We start from the raw sequence: 15,125 nt of genomic DNA on the forward strand, positions 1-15,125 counted from the left end.
GCAAACGTCCCGTGTATTTGGCATTGTGAATGAGCATCCAAAACACGAAACCCGGGAGCATGATTTTATATGAACCACCCAAAGTATGTATTTACTATCTATGTGCAACGTATATACATATATGTTGCTAGAACTCATACATATATGTAATATATACCGTAGAAATTATTATTCGTATACGTTACTATTCGAATAAATTCGTAATTTATGAGGTGGAGGGTTTCGTTTCATTATTTAAATATATATTTAATATTACATTTATTTCAATCATCGTTTTTAATTCTATGATAAAATTTATTCGACTTGGTATTTATTAAATTGATTTATAAATATTAATGTCAGTTTTTATATTTTATAATACATTTATTTATATATAGATAATTCTTTTATTTATAAATTTGTTTAACAAACATGCCGATAATTTTCTAATAAGAATTTCTATTTTTATTTTATTTCTTTATTGTTTTATATAGCAATTTTGCATATTTATTTCTTAGTGATTTATTATTAACGTATGTGAAAAGAATTTGTTTGAAGCTAGATATAAATAAATAATATATATATATATATAGAGAGAGAAAGAGAGAGCGAGAGAGAGTATCTCTACTTTTATCAACGATAAAAATTATAAAAAATTGTTATACATAAACATAAATTTCAAAATCCTTAACAAAATATTATTATTTGATAATAATCAAATATTATCACAGATAATAATACATGTATAATTGTATTTAAAAGGTAAAAAATAATATGTGTTTTAAAAGTAAGTTAAATTTTTAAGACGAGTATATTATTATACTGAAAACTTTGTTATAACCGAACTTTAGACATTTGCACCTGAGGCATGGCGTTAAACGGCCCCATTTGTTTCTGTGTCACCGCTACAACTTTCAGCATATTCTTCAAGTCAAGATAATAGATTAGATTACTTTAGTTCTTCAGAAAACATTTTTCAAGCTTTCTTCGTTAGAATAAAAAAAATAGTACGATATTGAAATCCTGACTTATAACATATTTAAACATATTATTTAAATGATAATTAAGAAAATTATAAATATTTTCATTCTCCTCTACAAAGAAAAAAGAAATTGCTTACGTGTATAATTATATTTAATATATCTATTTGTTTAAAAATATTTATTCAATCGTAAAAGGAGATCAATGAGATCTACGTGAATATGATTTGATCAATTTAACGACAAAAAGATTTATGGATTTAAATTTGGAAGAAAAAAACAGAAACAAAAAAAAATAAAAAAAAGAAGAAAAAGAATTGTTAATCCCCATAAAAAATTTGTCTTCGTCTGAGTAGAATTCCAACAATCGTTCTTTCAATAATCCCCCCTTGGCAAAACCGTAAGGAAACCAAGGCAACGAGAGCGTCCCTTTGTCGTTCGATTTAATCTCAACCGAAAGAAGCCGCCTTGTCCTATTCTAACTCTCTTGTGCGAGAGGGCTAAAAGGCATATTTCTCTCTCTTTAGGCTTTTTCCGTATCTCTCTTATATATTTCTCTTACACCTGTATTTATGTATCTATATACTTATGTACCTACGTATATACGAGCATATACATATTTATATATATATAAAACTAGCTTTTTGCAGGTTTCAATTCATAAGGATAATAACAGAAAAAAAAAGAAAAAGAAAAAGAAAAAAAGAAAAAAAATACACGGTAAAAGAGAAAAGTAATCGTCAGGATTAATTTTTGAATGGATCGAACGCGGGATCTATCTCGCAAACATGTTTGTTGTCCATTGAATAGTAGTCAGCCAGTTAGTCGATTTTTCGATGAAAAGTAAGATGGTAGGTGGTGATGGTATTCGGGGTGAAGGGTGAAATTGGTTCTACGAACTCTAGCGAGTGAGCGAGGGTTTCTCGTTGGTGTTAAGGGAGAAATAGAGAAAGAGATAAAAGGGGATGGGGTAGGGGATTGGAGGGAGAGAAAGAAAGAGAGAAAGAGAGGGATGCTGCGATCGATGGCATCGAGGCGCCTAGCAGCCAGGCCCTGAGCTCAGCCCTCATCCTCCCAACTCCTCTTTACCATCCCTCTCTACCACCCCTCTCTACATTCTGCAGTACGAGTCGACAAAGTACGACGACGTACTCGTTTGTGTGCAGTATGCACCGGGCACTTGCGCGTCGACTCCCGCGCCCATCTCCAGCGCCTCATCGACTCCAACTCGTGAAATCTTGTGAAAGAGACTCACCGAGATTCGATCGTGGAGCGAGGATAGTGGAGGATTCGCCACTGGCTTTTTTTCATTGTCGTTTCTATTTATTGTTCAACATGCTCTGTTCTGCAGTTTTTTAGTCTCTTTTTTTCTCTCTTTCTCTTTCTCTCTCTCTCTCTCTCTCTCTTTCTTTGTTTGTCTGTCTCTTTTTTTCTTTTTATTTTTCTCTTTCTCTTGTGATCGGTGGTGAACAAGTGTGATTGAAGGTTTTGCTGGCGTAGATGGTGTTGTTGCCGGTGTTAGCACCGGTGGTGGGTTAGTTATGATTATGGTTACAGTGGCGGTATCATCGGTGGTGGGTGGTGCTCCTCTCAACGTGTTAAAACCGGGAATTGGTGTATAGTTCGAGCATACTATGCTACCGTCGAATCGGACAACGTTCTTAACATTGTCACTGTGATGCTTGACCTACTGGCGGATGATTATGGTAATTCTTTATTAATTATTTCTTTTTGTTTGTTTGTTTCTTGCTTCCTTTTTATTGTATGCAATTATTCTTTCTTTTTTATTTTTTTATCTATTAAAAATATGTTAACACACGAGGATAGAAGTTTTAATTAAAGTGCGGGAAATATCATGGCAAGCTGCGGAATGTTTCAGGAGATAGCCGATGTCGGAGGTGGACAAGTAAGAACAGGACTGATCTTTCTCCTCCTTATATCGGTGATCCTGATCACGAGGACTACCGGTTCGAACGGTGGCACCTGCGGCCTTGCGGAATTGACTTGTCGAGACGGACATTGTGTACCGATTGACGCTTATTGCAACGGTAAAGACGATTGTGGAGATGGTAGCGACGAGCCAGCACTTTGTACTCCATGCAATCGTACCTATCACGGCCAGGAGGGTCGAACTTATCATTTGGAGCTTCCTAGACCAGCAGAAACGCGTCTTCCTTTTCTCTGTCACTTGACCTTCACTGCAGCTAGCCGAGGTTACGGGGAACTTGTCCAACTTCTTTGGGATGCCTTCAGCATAGGACGTCTCGAACCAAATGCGGAACATCTCACGGCTAGTTGTCCTGAGGGATCATTGCAATTAGCCGAATTGGGTAGACACTTCACCGGTGGATTTTGGTGTGGCAGCGGCGAAAGCCGTGCGACTTATTATAGCGAGACCAGTACGGTCACCGCCTCAATTCGTCTCTTTCACTCCCCACCATCGGTACCCTTTGAATTTCGTTTAAGATATCGTTTCGTTTCGAAAAACGATGCTGTGGCACGACTAGGGAAGCCAGATTATCCTATTGAGAGAGGCTCAGCTGTTCCAGGAACCTATTGCTCCCGAAACTTTTACGAGTGTCATTTGAAACAATGTCGTTTACAAAGCCCAAATTATCCAGGAGAATATCCAAGAAATGCGAGCTGTATGATCACGCTCCGTCAAAAGGAGGTGCCTACTTGCAAACACGCTATGATATCTGTTAAAAATAGTCCTACCGGTCCCACTGGACTAACCAGTTCAAATGCGTCCCTCAGTATTTGGAACGATTGCACAGGTGAAAAAGATCGGCTCATCTTTCACGACGGTTTACGTACCGAAGATCCTATTCTTTTGATATATTGTGGTGGTCCTCTACCAAGAGTTATTGCCAGAGGACCAAATATGCTTGTAGAGTTCAGAAGCTCACCGATAGCTATTCCATTAGGAGCGTCAGCTCTGAGGCTCGAGTTGGAAGTTCAAGTTATTTATGTGGATTCAGATGGTCTGGATTACGCTAGGAATTCGGAAGGATGTCATTTCTTTGTCAATGGTATTTCTATATATTTATATATCTAAGTTTATATATTATTGATATGATTTTCAACTTTATTATTTCAATTGAAATAACATAAAATGACGAAATAGTAAAGTTTCATAGATTTATGCGATTATTTGACAATGATACAGGTACAGCTAAAAGGAGTGGCACGTTAAGAGCTCCGTTTCATGCACTGCCACCAACTTCCAGCTGCACGTGGAATATTAAAGGATCAGCTGGTGACCGCGTATGGATATATTTTTCGTCCTATTCTCAAAGAGATTTAACAACGAGCACGGAAAATAATGCCAGTACTCAATCGGATTCGATTTGCGGAGTTAAATTATTATTTTGGGATGGTTCTCCATTAACTGGACTTCCTATGGTTACACTTTGCGATAGTACACCTAAACTTTGTGCTCATGCGGCACTTAGAAACGCTACGAGAAGTACAAGACCTTGTACGGCGGATGAAAGTTACCTCACAATTGCACCTAGTTTAACATTGCGAATGGAAACTGTACTAGGAACTGCTCTTCATAATGTCAACTTTCAGGTAAATAATTGTTTGACATACTTTTATAAAAGTTCAGCTTTGTTAGTTTACCAAAATCATTTATTTTTAATAATTATAATATCTTAAAAAAGTACTTTGATATAACTCAATTTTCTTTACATCAAATTTCTATCATCTAATTATATTATACTCGTTAGAACTATATTTATATAAATTAGGAGAGTTAAATTTGTTTAAACTATTACCTAGCTAAACGAAAAAGTTAAAAATCCCGAAATAACAAAGTATCTGATTAAAAAGTTTTACAAAGTTATATATATATAGAGAGAGAGAGAGAGTGAAAGCTAAAGTGTTTCAGTCAATAAAATTTATTCAAAGTTTAAACGAAAATAAATCAAGAAATACAACATATTATATATACATACATATTTACCTGTTTGATCCCACAACTTCTAATTATTGTTTATAAAAGTTAAGGTATTACTGTCGATCTGTTTAGGCACAGTACGAATTTATTTCAACGGTACAAGTTGGTGAACCATGGGGTGATGGTGTTTGTAGCAGAGTTTGGCGTAAAGTTCGAAGTGGTGATGTGACGTCACCCCGGGACGTACGACTTTTCGGTAGAGGTGGCTCCTCCAAATTAGATTGCAAATATAGAATAGAAGCAGGAGTAGGCGAGAGAGTTAGATTAACGTTGCACAACGTAAGCCTCGGTGAAGCGACCTCGTGCATCAGTGAACCGGACCCGCATACTGGAAGGCCACGTTGCGTACACGAGATCGGTTCAAGAGAGGCTCGACTGGTTCTTTATGAGGCACCGTGGCGTGACGTCAAACTACCTCGAGCTTGTCTTTGCGATAACACGTCTAATCTCCCGTTGACCCATATCTCTGCTGGAAGAGCACTTGAAATCACGTTCCTGGTAGATCAGCAAGCACCTCACGAAGACTTCGAGACTCTATTCTTTTTTGCGAGTTTCGAGTTGGTGCGTTCACCGGAGTGCCCAAGAAAACAGAGAGTTCGTGGGGAAGGTAACGTGCTTCTTCAAAGATTTATCAGTTTGTCCTAAATAAGATAATTATGTCTTAATCAATATCATAGGATAAAATAAACGATGATATTAAGATAGTATCTTTTGATATCCCCTTTTGAAATATACACCTAATTTAATTAAATCAATTTTTATCTGTTCACAGGTGGCGAGTTCAGATTTGTTGCTCCACCTTTATCAAGACCAGACATCTATTGCGAAGGTCTTCCGTGGTTAGTCGAGGCTAGAGAAAATAGATCGCTGTTTGTATTAACGTGGGGTTGGTTCATGCCGTTAGAGCCTGCACCGGTATCCGAGTCGAGTGATGCTATTAAATGTCCAACGACTAATAGGATCTTATTATATTCTGGGTGGCCACCGAGATTGCTAAAAGTTGTTTGTCCAGCTGAACCAGGTGCAAGAGAGTTTGCCGTTCATGTGTTTTCTGAAGAATGGTTAGGTGGAGGGGAAGGGAAATGGCCTGGACCACCAAGACCACCAGCTCTTTTATTGGATTTTGTTGCTAGGGAATCCGGCCAAGCTGCAGCATCTTGGTTAGAAATTTCAAAGAGCAGAGCTGCTTTACGCAGACAGTTACGTCTTCCAGAAAGAGGACCGGAGAACGAGACCGTATCTCAGGGAGATTGTCCGCACAAATGTCCCGAACTTGGTGCTTGTATCGCTGCCACTCTTTGGTGCGACGGCAGGCCAAACTGCCCGTCCGGTCACGACGAGGCCAATTGCGGAAGCGGCGCTAGGTTATTAGGGTTATTGCCGCCGGCTTTATGGCTCGTTGTTGCTGGTGTTACCGGAATTGTCACTGCCTTTGCGTGCCTCTTCGTCATATTAATCAGCAGGTAATAACTTAAACTACATCTGTTATCTATCTTTGTGTTCGTTTCATTTCTATTTCATTGATATCTATCTCTTACTAAACTCATTAATATTGCTTCATTTTATTGAGTAATAAAACTTTTTAACTATTGTATAAATATAAACGTAATACCATAATAAGTATAATATTAAAATTAGAATAATATTACTATAATGTTCAAAATACGTTTAGTTAACCACATAAATACCAATAGAATAAAATTCATTAATTATTATGATTATAAGAATTCTAATAATTTTCTCAATGCTATTTGTAATAACATGAATTATAATCCTTTTCTAATATTTTGTTTATTTAATTATAATTTAGGTCCAGATTACGCGCGAAACGACTTCGTTATAAAGGAACAATGAAGAATAGCAAACCGAGACGGGCGCCGACGGAAGAGACACTTTTGGGTGCAGCATCCTGACATCAACAACCCGGCTTCGTGGAATATATTCACGTTGACCGGGAAACTACAGTTTAGTAGAGATACACACATACATACGTTCTGTGCTTCACCGTCCATTAACCAAATTCGATACTCTCTCCCTTAGGTATTCACGAAGCGAATTGGTTCATTATCATCTAGCCCCTTCTAAATTTCACTTCCCTATTCTGTCTATCTGTCTATCTGTCTATCCGTCTATCCGTCTATCCGTCTATCCGTCTATCTCTGTTTCTCTTATAATCAAACACACGCTCTTTATAATATGTAATTTAACAAAAACTTTGTGTCCTTTTTTATTTGAAAATGAAAATATGTGTTAGAACAAATTTTATTTTCTCTTTTTTTTTCGATAAATATAGAATATTATTTTAATGAAATTTTTCAAATCAACATAGTCCCTCTTTCCTCTCATTACCACGTGACGGTGATACACTGAATTCTTGTCAAAATAATCGACTGATTTTCTTCATTATATTTATAATAATCCTAATCGTTTATGGGGGAGACAAATTTTGGGAAAGGCAACAAGGGTAAAATCCATGGATATCCAAATAAGTTAAGGGATTGAAAAGTCTTTTTTTTTTTTATAAAATGTTCAAATGTCATATTTTTCTTTTTTTCTTCCACACTCTTCTGTTCCTCTTTTTTTTTGTTTCTTTCATCCATCTCTTTCTTTATTATCTTCTTCCATATTATATATTTACTTCATTGTAAGATAATTATTGATTCCTTTAGATCAAGATTTTTGTAAGAAAGAAGATTAAAGAGTCACATACTTAAAATATTAGTAATACACAAACAATGTTGCATTTGTTACAATTTTTTTTGTTCTTCCAATTTTAGGTGAAACCCAGTCTATCTTTTCTCTCTCTCTCTCTCTCTCTCTTTCTATCTCTTTCTCTCTCTCTCTTTCTCTCCTCTCTCTCTCACACACATACACCTCATTTATTCTCTTATCTCAAAATGTAGGGCGTCAAATATGTATTTATACATAAAAGAAAAGTAATTAAAAAAAAAAAACAAAAAAGGGTATCGCGCAAGGACCGAAAGTGAATCCGAAAAAAGTAGCACTCAGGTGAATCGCAAACTCTATATATATTTTAAAACACTTATTCTCGAATGAAAAATTAACAAAAATAAATAATTAATACAAGTTCATTTACTGCATAACGTTAGTCGTTAGATAACGAATATTTTAAATGGTACGTTTATATATCTATATATACGTCTATCGTGGAAAGCATATGACATTCATCAAATCATTTTTATTTTCTCGACTCTTCTTGAATAATTTCCTTGACATAAGTAAGCGCTTATATCACAAATTATGTAATTCATACACTAACTATATTTCCATAAAATGTTCTTCGGGAAATTTTCCAACTATGTAACAATTGTTTATCTTAAGAATTATATAATTATAGAATTAAGATTTATTTATTAAGATATATATACGTATATATATTCGAGATGAAATACGTGAAAAATATTACAGTCATTTAACGATTATTTTCTATCGTTAATTTTAATATAATAAAATAACATATTTTACGCGCGCGCGCGCGCGTACGGGATAGTAAATTAAAATGCTTTCCACGATATGCGAATTAATGGCTGGGCCTACGTTCGATTTTGACGTACCGGCATCAACGCTCTCGAGGTTAGATTGATTTATTTTTACTTATATTATTATTTTGTTTTTCTTCGATCAATCCATACAGGAGAGAAACTAATAAATAATATTATACAGTTCGATCAATAGCCATTCATCGTAAACAATATTCTTAGTTTTCATAGAGATGCGAACGATCGAATTAAAATAGAAAATAAAAAAGAAATAAAAAAAAATTAGATGTAAACAAATAATGAATAAATTAAAATAATTTGGAATGATAAATAAGAAGAAGAAAAAAGAAAATGGAAAAATAAGATGAAATAAAAAAGAAATAAAATGAAATGAAAAATAATAAAAAAAAGAAAAAGAAGAAGTAGAAGAGACTCGAGTAAGCGTTGGTGTCGACCTGGCAGAAAAGAGTAAATAAAAATACAACACTACAGAACTACATATATAAATTTTTGCGTTGACTTTATTGTTATCTTTCTCTATTTTAGTTTATGGAAAAAAAAATAAAGTCAACATTTTCATAATAATTCATTTCAATAAAATTAAAATAACGTTACTTGTGCGAATAATGTACATAAATTTTCCATTAAAAAATTGATTCACAAATTCGAATTAAAAAAGAGAAAGAAAAAAGTGATAACTGAAATTTGTTATTCTTTAATTTTAATTTTAACGAGTATATATGTATGAGGCTGTATCGTGTTTTGTATGTAATAAAATTGAAAAATGTGTAGGTCTCTTGTAAAAATGGAGATCCTATAATGCGTCTAATGCGCCTTTATAGTAAATGTGGTTCTGTAGTTTCATATATGATAGAAAAGAAAAAGTACGGTCCGCTCAAAACAACTATCTCGAATTGTGATATTCGGAGTAATAAATACTACATACATACATATTACATACATACATATACACGTAAGGAATAATTAATTACGCTAAACGTAAATCTCACTCTTTCTCTAATCTATCTCTTTATCTTTCTAACTTTTTTTCAAAAATTTCATTTATTTAACACTTTTAGTTCATATAATGGCATTAACTAATACATGGTGATAACAATACGAACTAACTAAGAGACTTGCACTTTTTGGTACCTGCAAATGACGTTCTAAATATATTTCAAGTGAACTACGAATACCGTTGTTTTGGGCAAACCGAGACGAGTTTTAATATTAACTTATAATTAGCGAGCTATTAGAGAAAAAAATACGATGATGATAAATTATAATATCTAATAATAAGAATTTAGAATGTAGATAATTGTATGAGATGAACGAATGAGAGAGTATATGTAATTTGTATGTATATATACATATTATATGTATGTCTCATATATGTATATACGTAGGTTGGAACTTACATAGTGGCAACTATTTATTCACAACCGATACAAAAGAGTTACATGTTTGCACCTGTTAATGTCCTTCAAAGTAGTCACCAGCGTTGTGTAGAATCCGTTGCCAGCCATGTGGAAGGGGTAGTATACCGTTAGCAGAGCCTGTTCTGTTGATGGTGCGAATGGAGCGGTCTACGCCTTCCAAATCGCTGGCAACGGGTTTTACATAACGCTGGTGACTACTTTGAAGGACAGTAACACGTGCAAACATGTAACTCTTTTGTATCGGTTGTGAATAAATAGTTGCCACTATTTAAGTTCCAACCTACGTATATATAAACACTTCTGAATATAATAAAATAATAATAATACTAAAATATTATAAATATATACATATATAAGTGTTATGCCAATAAATTGACGAACTTAAATTATAGAGCATAACAAACATACATGCAAAGCATAGGTAGTCAACTTTGCTCAGGATTCGTATGAGAGAGAGTTATTTACTAAAGTTATTTGTTCTTTCATCTTTTTCTGTACTTTGATCTCTCTTTTACGAAGAAATGACACCGAAATGAATTAAAAACTGCCTTTATCGACACATAATAAATCAACTATATACTTCGACAGTCATCACAGAATTCGTTGTTTGAGTTCGTTAAAAAAAAGGAACAAATAACGAATAAAAAAAAGGAAATTATCCACATCGAGATCTTCCTCGTTCGACATTTTAGGCATAGCGTTTAATGCAAAATGAAAAGTAGTAATTATACTATATGAATAAATACATACATAAAAAGATACACAAACACAGAAATGTGTTGATATTTCGTTTAGTAATTTATAATAATAATAATAATATAATATATGATATAATATATAATATATTAATAATAATATAATAAAAACAGGAAGATTTTTAACGATGGACGATGGAACACGAATGCGAATAAATTATCATCCGAAAGTGCCATAATTATTCTCTAATCATTTTTGTTTAAATTTTTTTTTTTACTTTATTAAAGTATATAGGCAAATACGTGATAATTATATGGAATGTCTACTATGAAATGTCATTATTGATTTGTTTTTAATTTTGTTTGTTTTTCATAAATAACAAAATAATCAGACAACAATTTCATCGTAGACACTCTGTATTAAAGAACATACATACATACACACACAATTGTATATGTACGTATTTACTTAGTTTTATAAGATTATATATGAATTATGTTCGATAGAGAGAGAAATTCGTAGGATACGTTTTTCAATATTTCGACATTTTTAAACCATTCGTGTTATCATACAGCATTATTGTCTAATTGAATATAGACGAGAATACTGTTATTTTTAGTGATAATGTAAAAGTAGTCATTAGATTGAAAAGCTCGTGTTTTATGTAAAGTATTTAATTAATAATATTAATAATAGTAATAATAATAATAATAATAATAATAATTTTGAGGTGCATTTATGAATGGCACACTCATCGAAATTTAGCCTTACAATTAGGATCGTACTAAACAAAAACGTATTAAAATATACACTTATAGAATACTTATGCTCTCATTATACATCCATCCATACATACATACATACATACATACATACATACATACATACATACATACATACATACATACATACATACATACATACATACATACATACATACATACATACATACATACATACATACATACATACATACATACATACATACATACATACATACATACATACATACATACATACATACATACATACATACATACATACATACATACATACATACATACATACATACATACATACATACATACATACATACATACATACATACATACATACATACATACATACATACATACATACATACATACATACATACATACATACATACATACATACATACATACATACATACATACATACATACATACATACATACATACATACATACATACATACATACATACATACATACATACATATATACATACATACAAACATACATACAAACATACGTAGATATGTGCATATACAAACACGTATACATTAGAGCAAAGTGGCACATCTGTATTTTTATTAGATATACGGAAAGCACAACTGTTTGTACCTATTCATTATTCTCTCGGTATGAATCATGCACGTTAGAGAAAAGAAAAAAAATATATATAGTAAATTCAAGGTATAGTTATCTTATTGATATACGAAATAGATTTAAGTGATAATCTATGTAATACAAAAAGTCATACACACGCGGGACGAGAGTACATATATATTATTCCTAAGAATTCCTAAGAGGAATTTAGAAATGACAAAACAAGAACAAGAAGATAAGAAAAGAAATTACGAAGAATTCGATCATCACATAATAGAGGTAGTTTCTAAATTTATTTATTCACTACCGTTGACACCAGGTACCCGTAATAGAAAAAAAAGCAAAAATAAAAGATTTTTCGAATAATTGTTTAAATTAAAAAATCTTTCTTTTTTAAACTTCTTACATAACATTCATACAAACACACATGCACGTAGACATTTTTTAACCAAAAAATATTTTTTTTTCATTGTTCGTTATGAAATTAAAGAAAAAATAGAAAAACAATGACGTTCACGAATTACGTTTTACTACAATAAAGTACCTATGCAATAAAATGAAAATGGGGGGAGATGGGGCGTAGAAACAACAAAAAGAGAAGAAAAAAAAAGAAAGAAAGGAAAGATACTCTGGACCATTAGTAAATGATTAGAAAGAACAACTTGTCGATGTATAAGAAAAAAGCTCAAAAAAAAACAAAATTTTCTCGAAATATATATATATTTTCTTTCTTCTTTCAATTATTTATTCGAGGATAATTAAAGAAAATTATTTTCCTATCTTTTTCGACATATTATAATTTAATAGAAATATTGTAAAGTGTAAACCGGAATACATTAATTACGTTAACGCGTGATGCACAAATAGGTCAGGAAGCAATAAAGATCGCTACTTTTAGATGTTATAAAATATCAGAGTAAACTTATAGAGCGTACTAACAAGCGATGATATTTTCTAGCTTTATTTTTTTTCATATTTTCTTTGAGAAACATCATTTCTCGCTCTTAAACTTCAAAGCGTCTGAATTTGAGAGACTATCTTTTAAATTGCCTCTCTATGATTACTTTTTTTCCTTTTTATATTTCAAGTAACGTAATTTATAATACCTTATCTAATTGTGAGTGTACTATTTCTTTTCTATCATAATAATTAATATAAATATTTTTAATTATTATTATTTATATTTTTATTATTATTATTAATATTATTAGTGTGTTACTTGTATTGATAATTGCGTAAGAAAAAAGTTGCTCAAATATTTGTTAAAATATTTATTCTAGAAATGTTTATCTTATTGCAAAAAAAGTCATTTATAATATCATTGCATCTTCAATTTTTTTTTATATATTTATTATTATTATTTTTATTCATTATTATTATTGTTACTATTATCTTATTGGTAATAATAATTATGTATTAAAAAAAATTGCATAAATATTTGTTATTAAATGGTCATGAAAATAACGTTTTGTCGAATGCTATAGATCTTAAATTTTATACCAAAAAAAGAAAAAAAAGAAAAGATAATCGAAAGCATTGAAAGAAGTTTCTATGAGCGAGAGATTAAAAATTAGAATTCTCTTACTGTGTGTAAAAGTCTTCGGGTATGCTAACAAATTATTGGCACACATGATGGGTATGACCTACAATTTTACTTATTTCACGCATGATCAATAAAGCAATACATTTCAATTTTACGTAAACATAGTTGCTATTGCGTTAAGTATTTTGTAATGTTGTATCTGAAGTTTTCGTAATTACAATATTTATTTATGAAGTGTATCGATCTAAATTTAGACGATAAAAATTCTCCGCTGATACGGATTTATCGATTATGATTCTCAAATAAATACAAACAAAAAACAAAAGAAAGAAAATTATAAGAAGAAATATTGATAATTCGATTTGATATGAATGCAAAATATCAAATTAATTATTATCAATCGTAAATAGATTTGAATTATTATTATTTCCTGATATTACGATCGATATCACTGTGCCTTCTACAGTAATAATTTTGCTCGATGATTGACAACGACTAATAGCTCTTTCAATAATAATTCATTTTTTTTATCATCTTACATGTCTACTTTGTATAGAATTCTTAAAATTAATCATTAAAAAAACACAAGAACTTACAGATAAACACTTTATTTAATTTATTTTTAATCTTATTTTTAATTTGTTTCACGATCTCCAGGATCAATTAGAATATGCCATTTTTATCAGTACAATATGATATATTCTTGATTTTATATAAGTCCATGATAATTATAGAAAAACTGTTTAATTTATGCGAAGAAAAAGCATATTACTTAATAGCGTTGAGCTTATTAAGTTGCGAACTTTATTTATTTTTCTTTCATAATGACAAAAAAAAAGAAATAAAATAAAATAATAAAAATAATTGTTGCCTTTTTACTGAAAATATACTGAATACGTTCTAAAGGTAAATAATATTATTTAACCTTGGCTAACTTGTGGTAACGTGTTGTTACAGCCACGACCACCCTGCCAAGAGTGCCCGACTAAGAAGAAGAACTTGTTGTAAATAACCTCTATGTTACAGCAATTAGCGAACCTCCACCATATATGCATAAGTATTGTCATTTTTTTTGTTATTCGACATACTTTAAATTTAGCAAGATCAGAAGTTGATAAATTTGGCTGGAATCCACTAGGTAAATATTATTTTCATAAATTTTAAATTTGTTTTTATCAATTATTTTTAATATATTTATAAGTACATAAATAAATATATAAATGTATAATAATTATGTTTAAATTACAGGTTGTCCCGTTTTATTAGAGAAAAAATTTTCCTTGCGAGTTTAACTATTAAATTACAAGTTATATATTCGCTATAACTTTCAGTGAAAGAATGTTGTTCGATAATCAATACCATTACTAATGAATAGTTCTTTCAACATATAAATTATTCCTTTTTATCATGTTGCACATGTGTCCTTGTATAAAGAGTGAGTCATCAAAAAGTGCATACGGATCAGAAAATAATATTATATTTAATAATATCAGATGCATCAAGTATATACAATAACAATATATTGATTGTAAAATATGATATACTGATCAAATGTGTCTTAAAACGAAAAGGTTACGTTATGAAGTATTACAATCTATTGTATACCATTAAATTATATGAAATAAATAATTAAAATAATTATTTTCTGGATATTT

At 31.4% G+C, this 15,125-nt stretch overlaps 1 protein-coding gene and 1 long non-coding RNA gene across 3 annotated transcripts; both read left to right on the top strand.

Moving 5' to 3' along the window:
- Nucleotides 1–1,739: 1,739 nt before the first annotated feature.
- LOC107063773 (uncharacterized) lies at nucleotides 1,740–11,281 on the top strand. 2 transcript variants are annotated; one of them, XM_015315858.2, is made up of 6 exons: nucleotides 1,740–2,665; nucleotides 2,839–3,991; nucleotides 4,129–4,535; nucleotides 4,996–5,530; nucleotides 5,696–6,386; nucleotides 6,734–11,281. In XM_015315858.2, the coding sequence occupies exons 1-6, from the start codon at nucleotides 2,657–2,659 to the stop codon at nucleotides 6,834–6,836; spliced, it is 2,898 nt and encodes a 965-aa protein (XP_015171344.1). In that variant the 5' UTR covers nucleotides 1,740–2,656; the 3' UTR covers nucleotides 6,837–11,281. The 2 variants fall into 2 exon arrangements, with proteins under 2 accessions (XP_015171344.1, XP_089029154.1); XM_089173028.1 differs by lacking the exon at nucleotides 1,740–2,665 and having other exon boundaries at nucleotides 2,815–3,991.
- A 399-nt stretch (nucleotides 11,282–11,680) lies between these two features.
- On the top strand, nucleotides 11,681–15,111 carry LOC149032478 (uncharacterized). Its single transcript, XR_016176705.1, has 2 exons — nucleotides 11,681–14,608; nucleotides 14,719–15,111. It is a non-coding gene; the product is annotated as an uncharacterized LOC149032478 (long non-coding RNA).
- Nucleotides 15,112–15,125: the final 14 nt, after the last annotated feature.

This window comes from Polistes dominula, unplaced genomic scaffold (assembly GCF_049000335.1).
Source record: "Polistes dominula isolate Pdom_NZ unplaced genomic scaffold, Pdom_raw_medaka contig_22, whole genome shotgun sequence".
Lineage (NCBI taxonomy): Eukaryota > Metazoa > Arthropoda > Insecta > Hymenoptera > Vespidae > Polistes > Polistes dominula.

Coding starts and splice junctions, on each gene's coding strand:
- LOC107063773 (XM_089173028.1), top strand. CDS start 2,815: ATGGCAAGCTGCGGAATGTTTCAGGAGATAGCCGATGTCGGAGGTGGA. Junction 4,536..4,995: donor TTCATAATGTCAACTTTCAG/GTAAATAATTGT, acceptor CGATCTGTTTAG/GCACAGTACGAATTTATTTC. Junction 5,531..5,695: donor ACAGAGAGTTCGTGGGGAAG/GTAACGTGCTTC, acceptor ATCTGTTCACAG/GTGGCGAGTTCAGATTTGTT.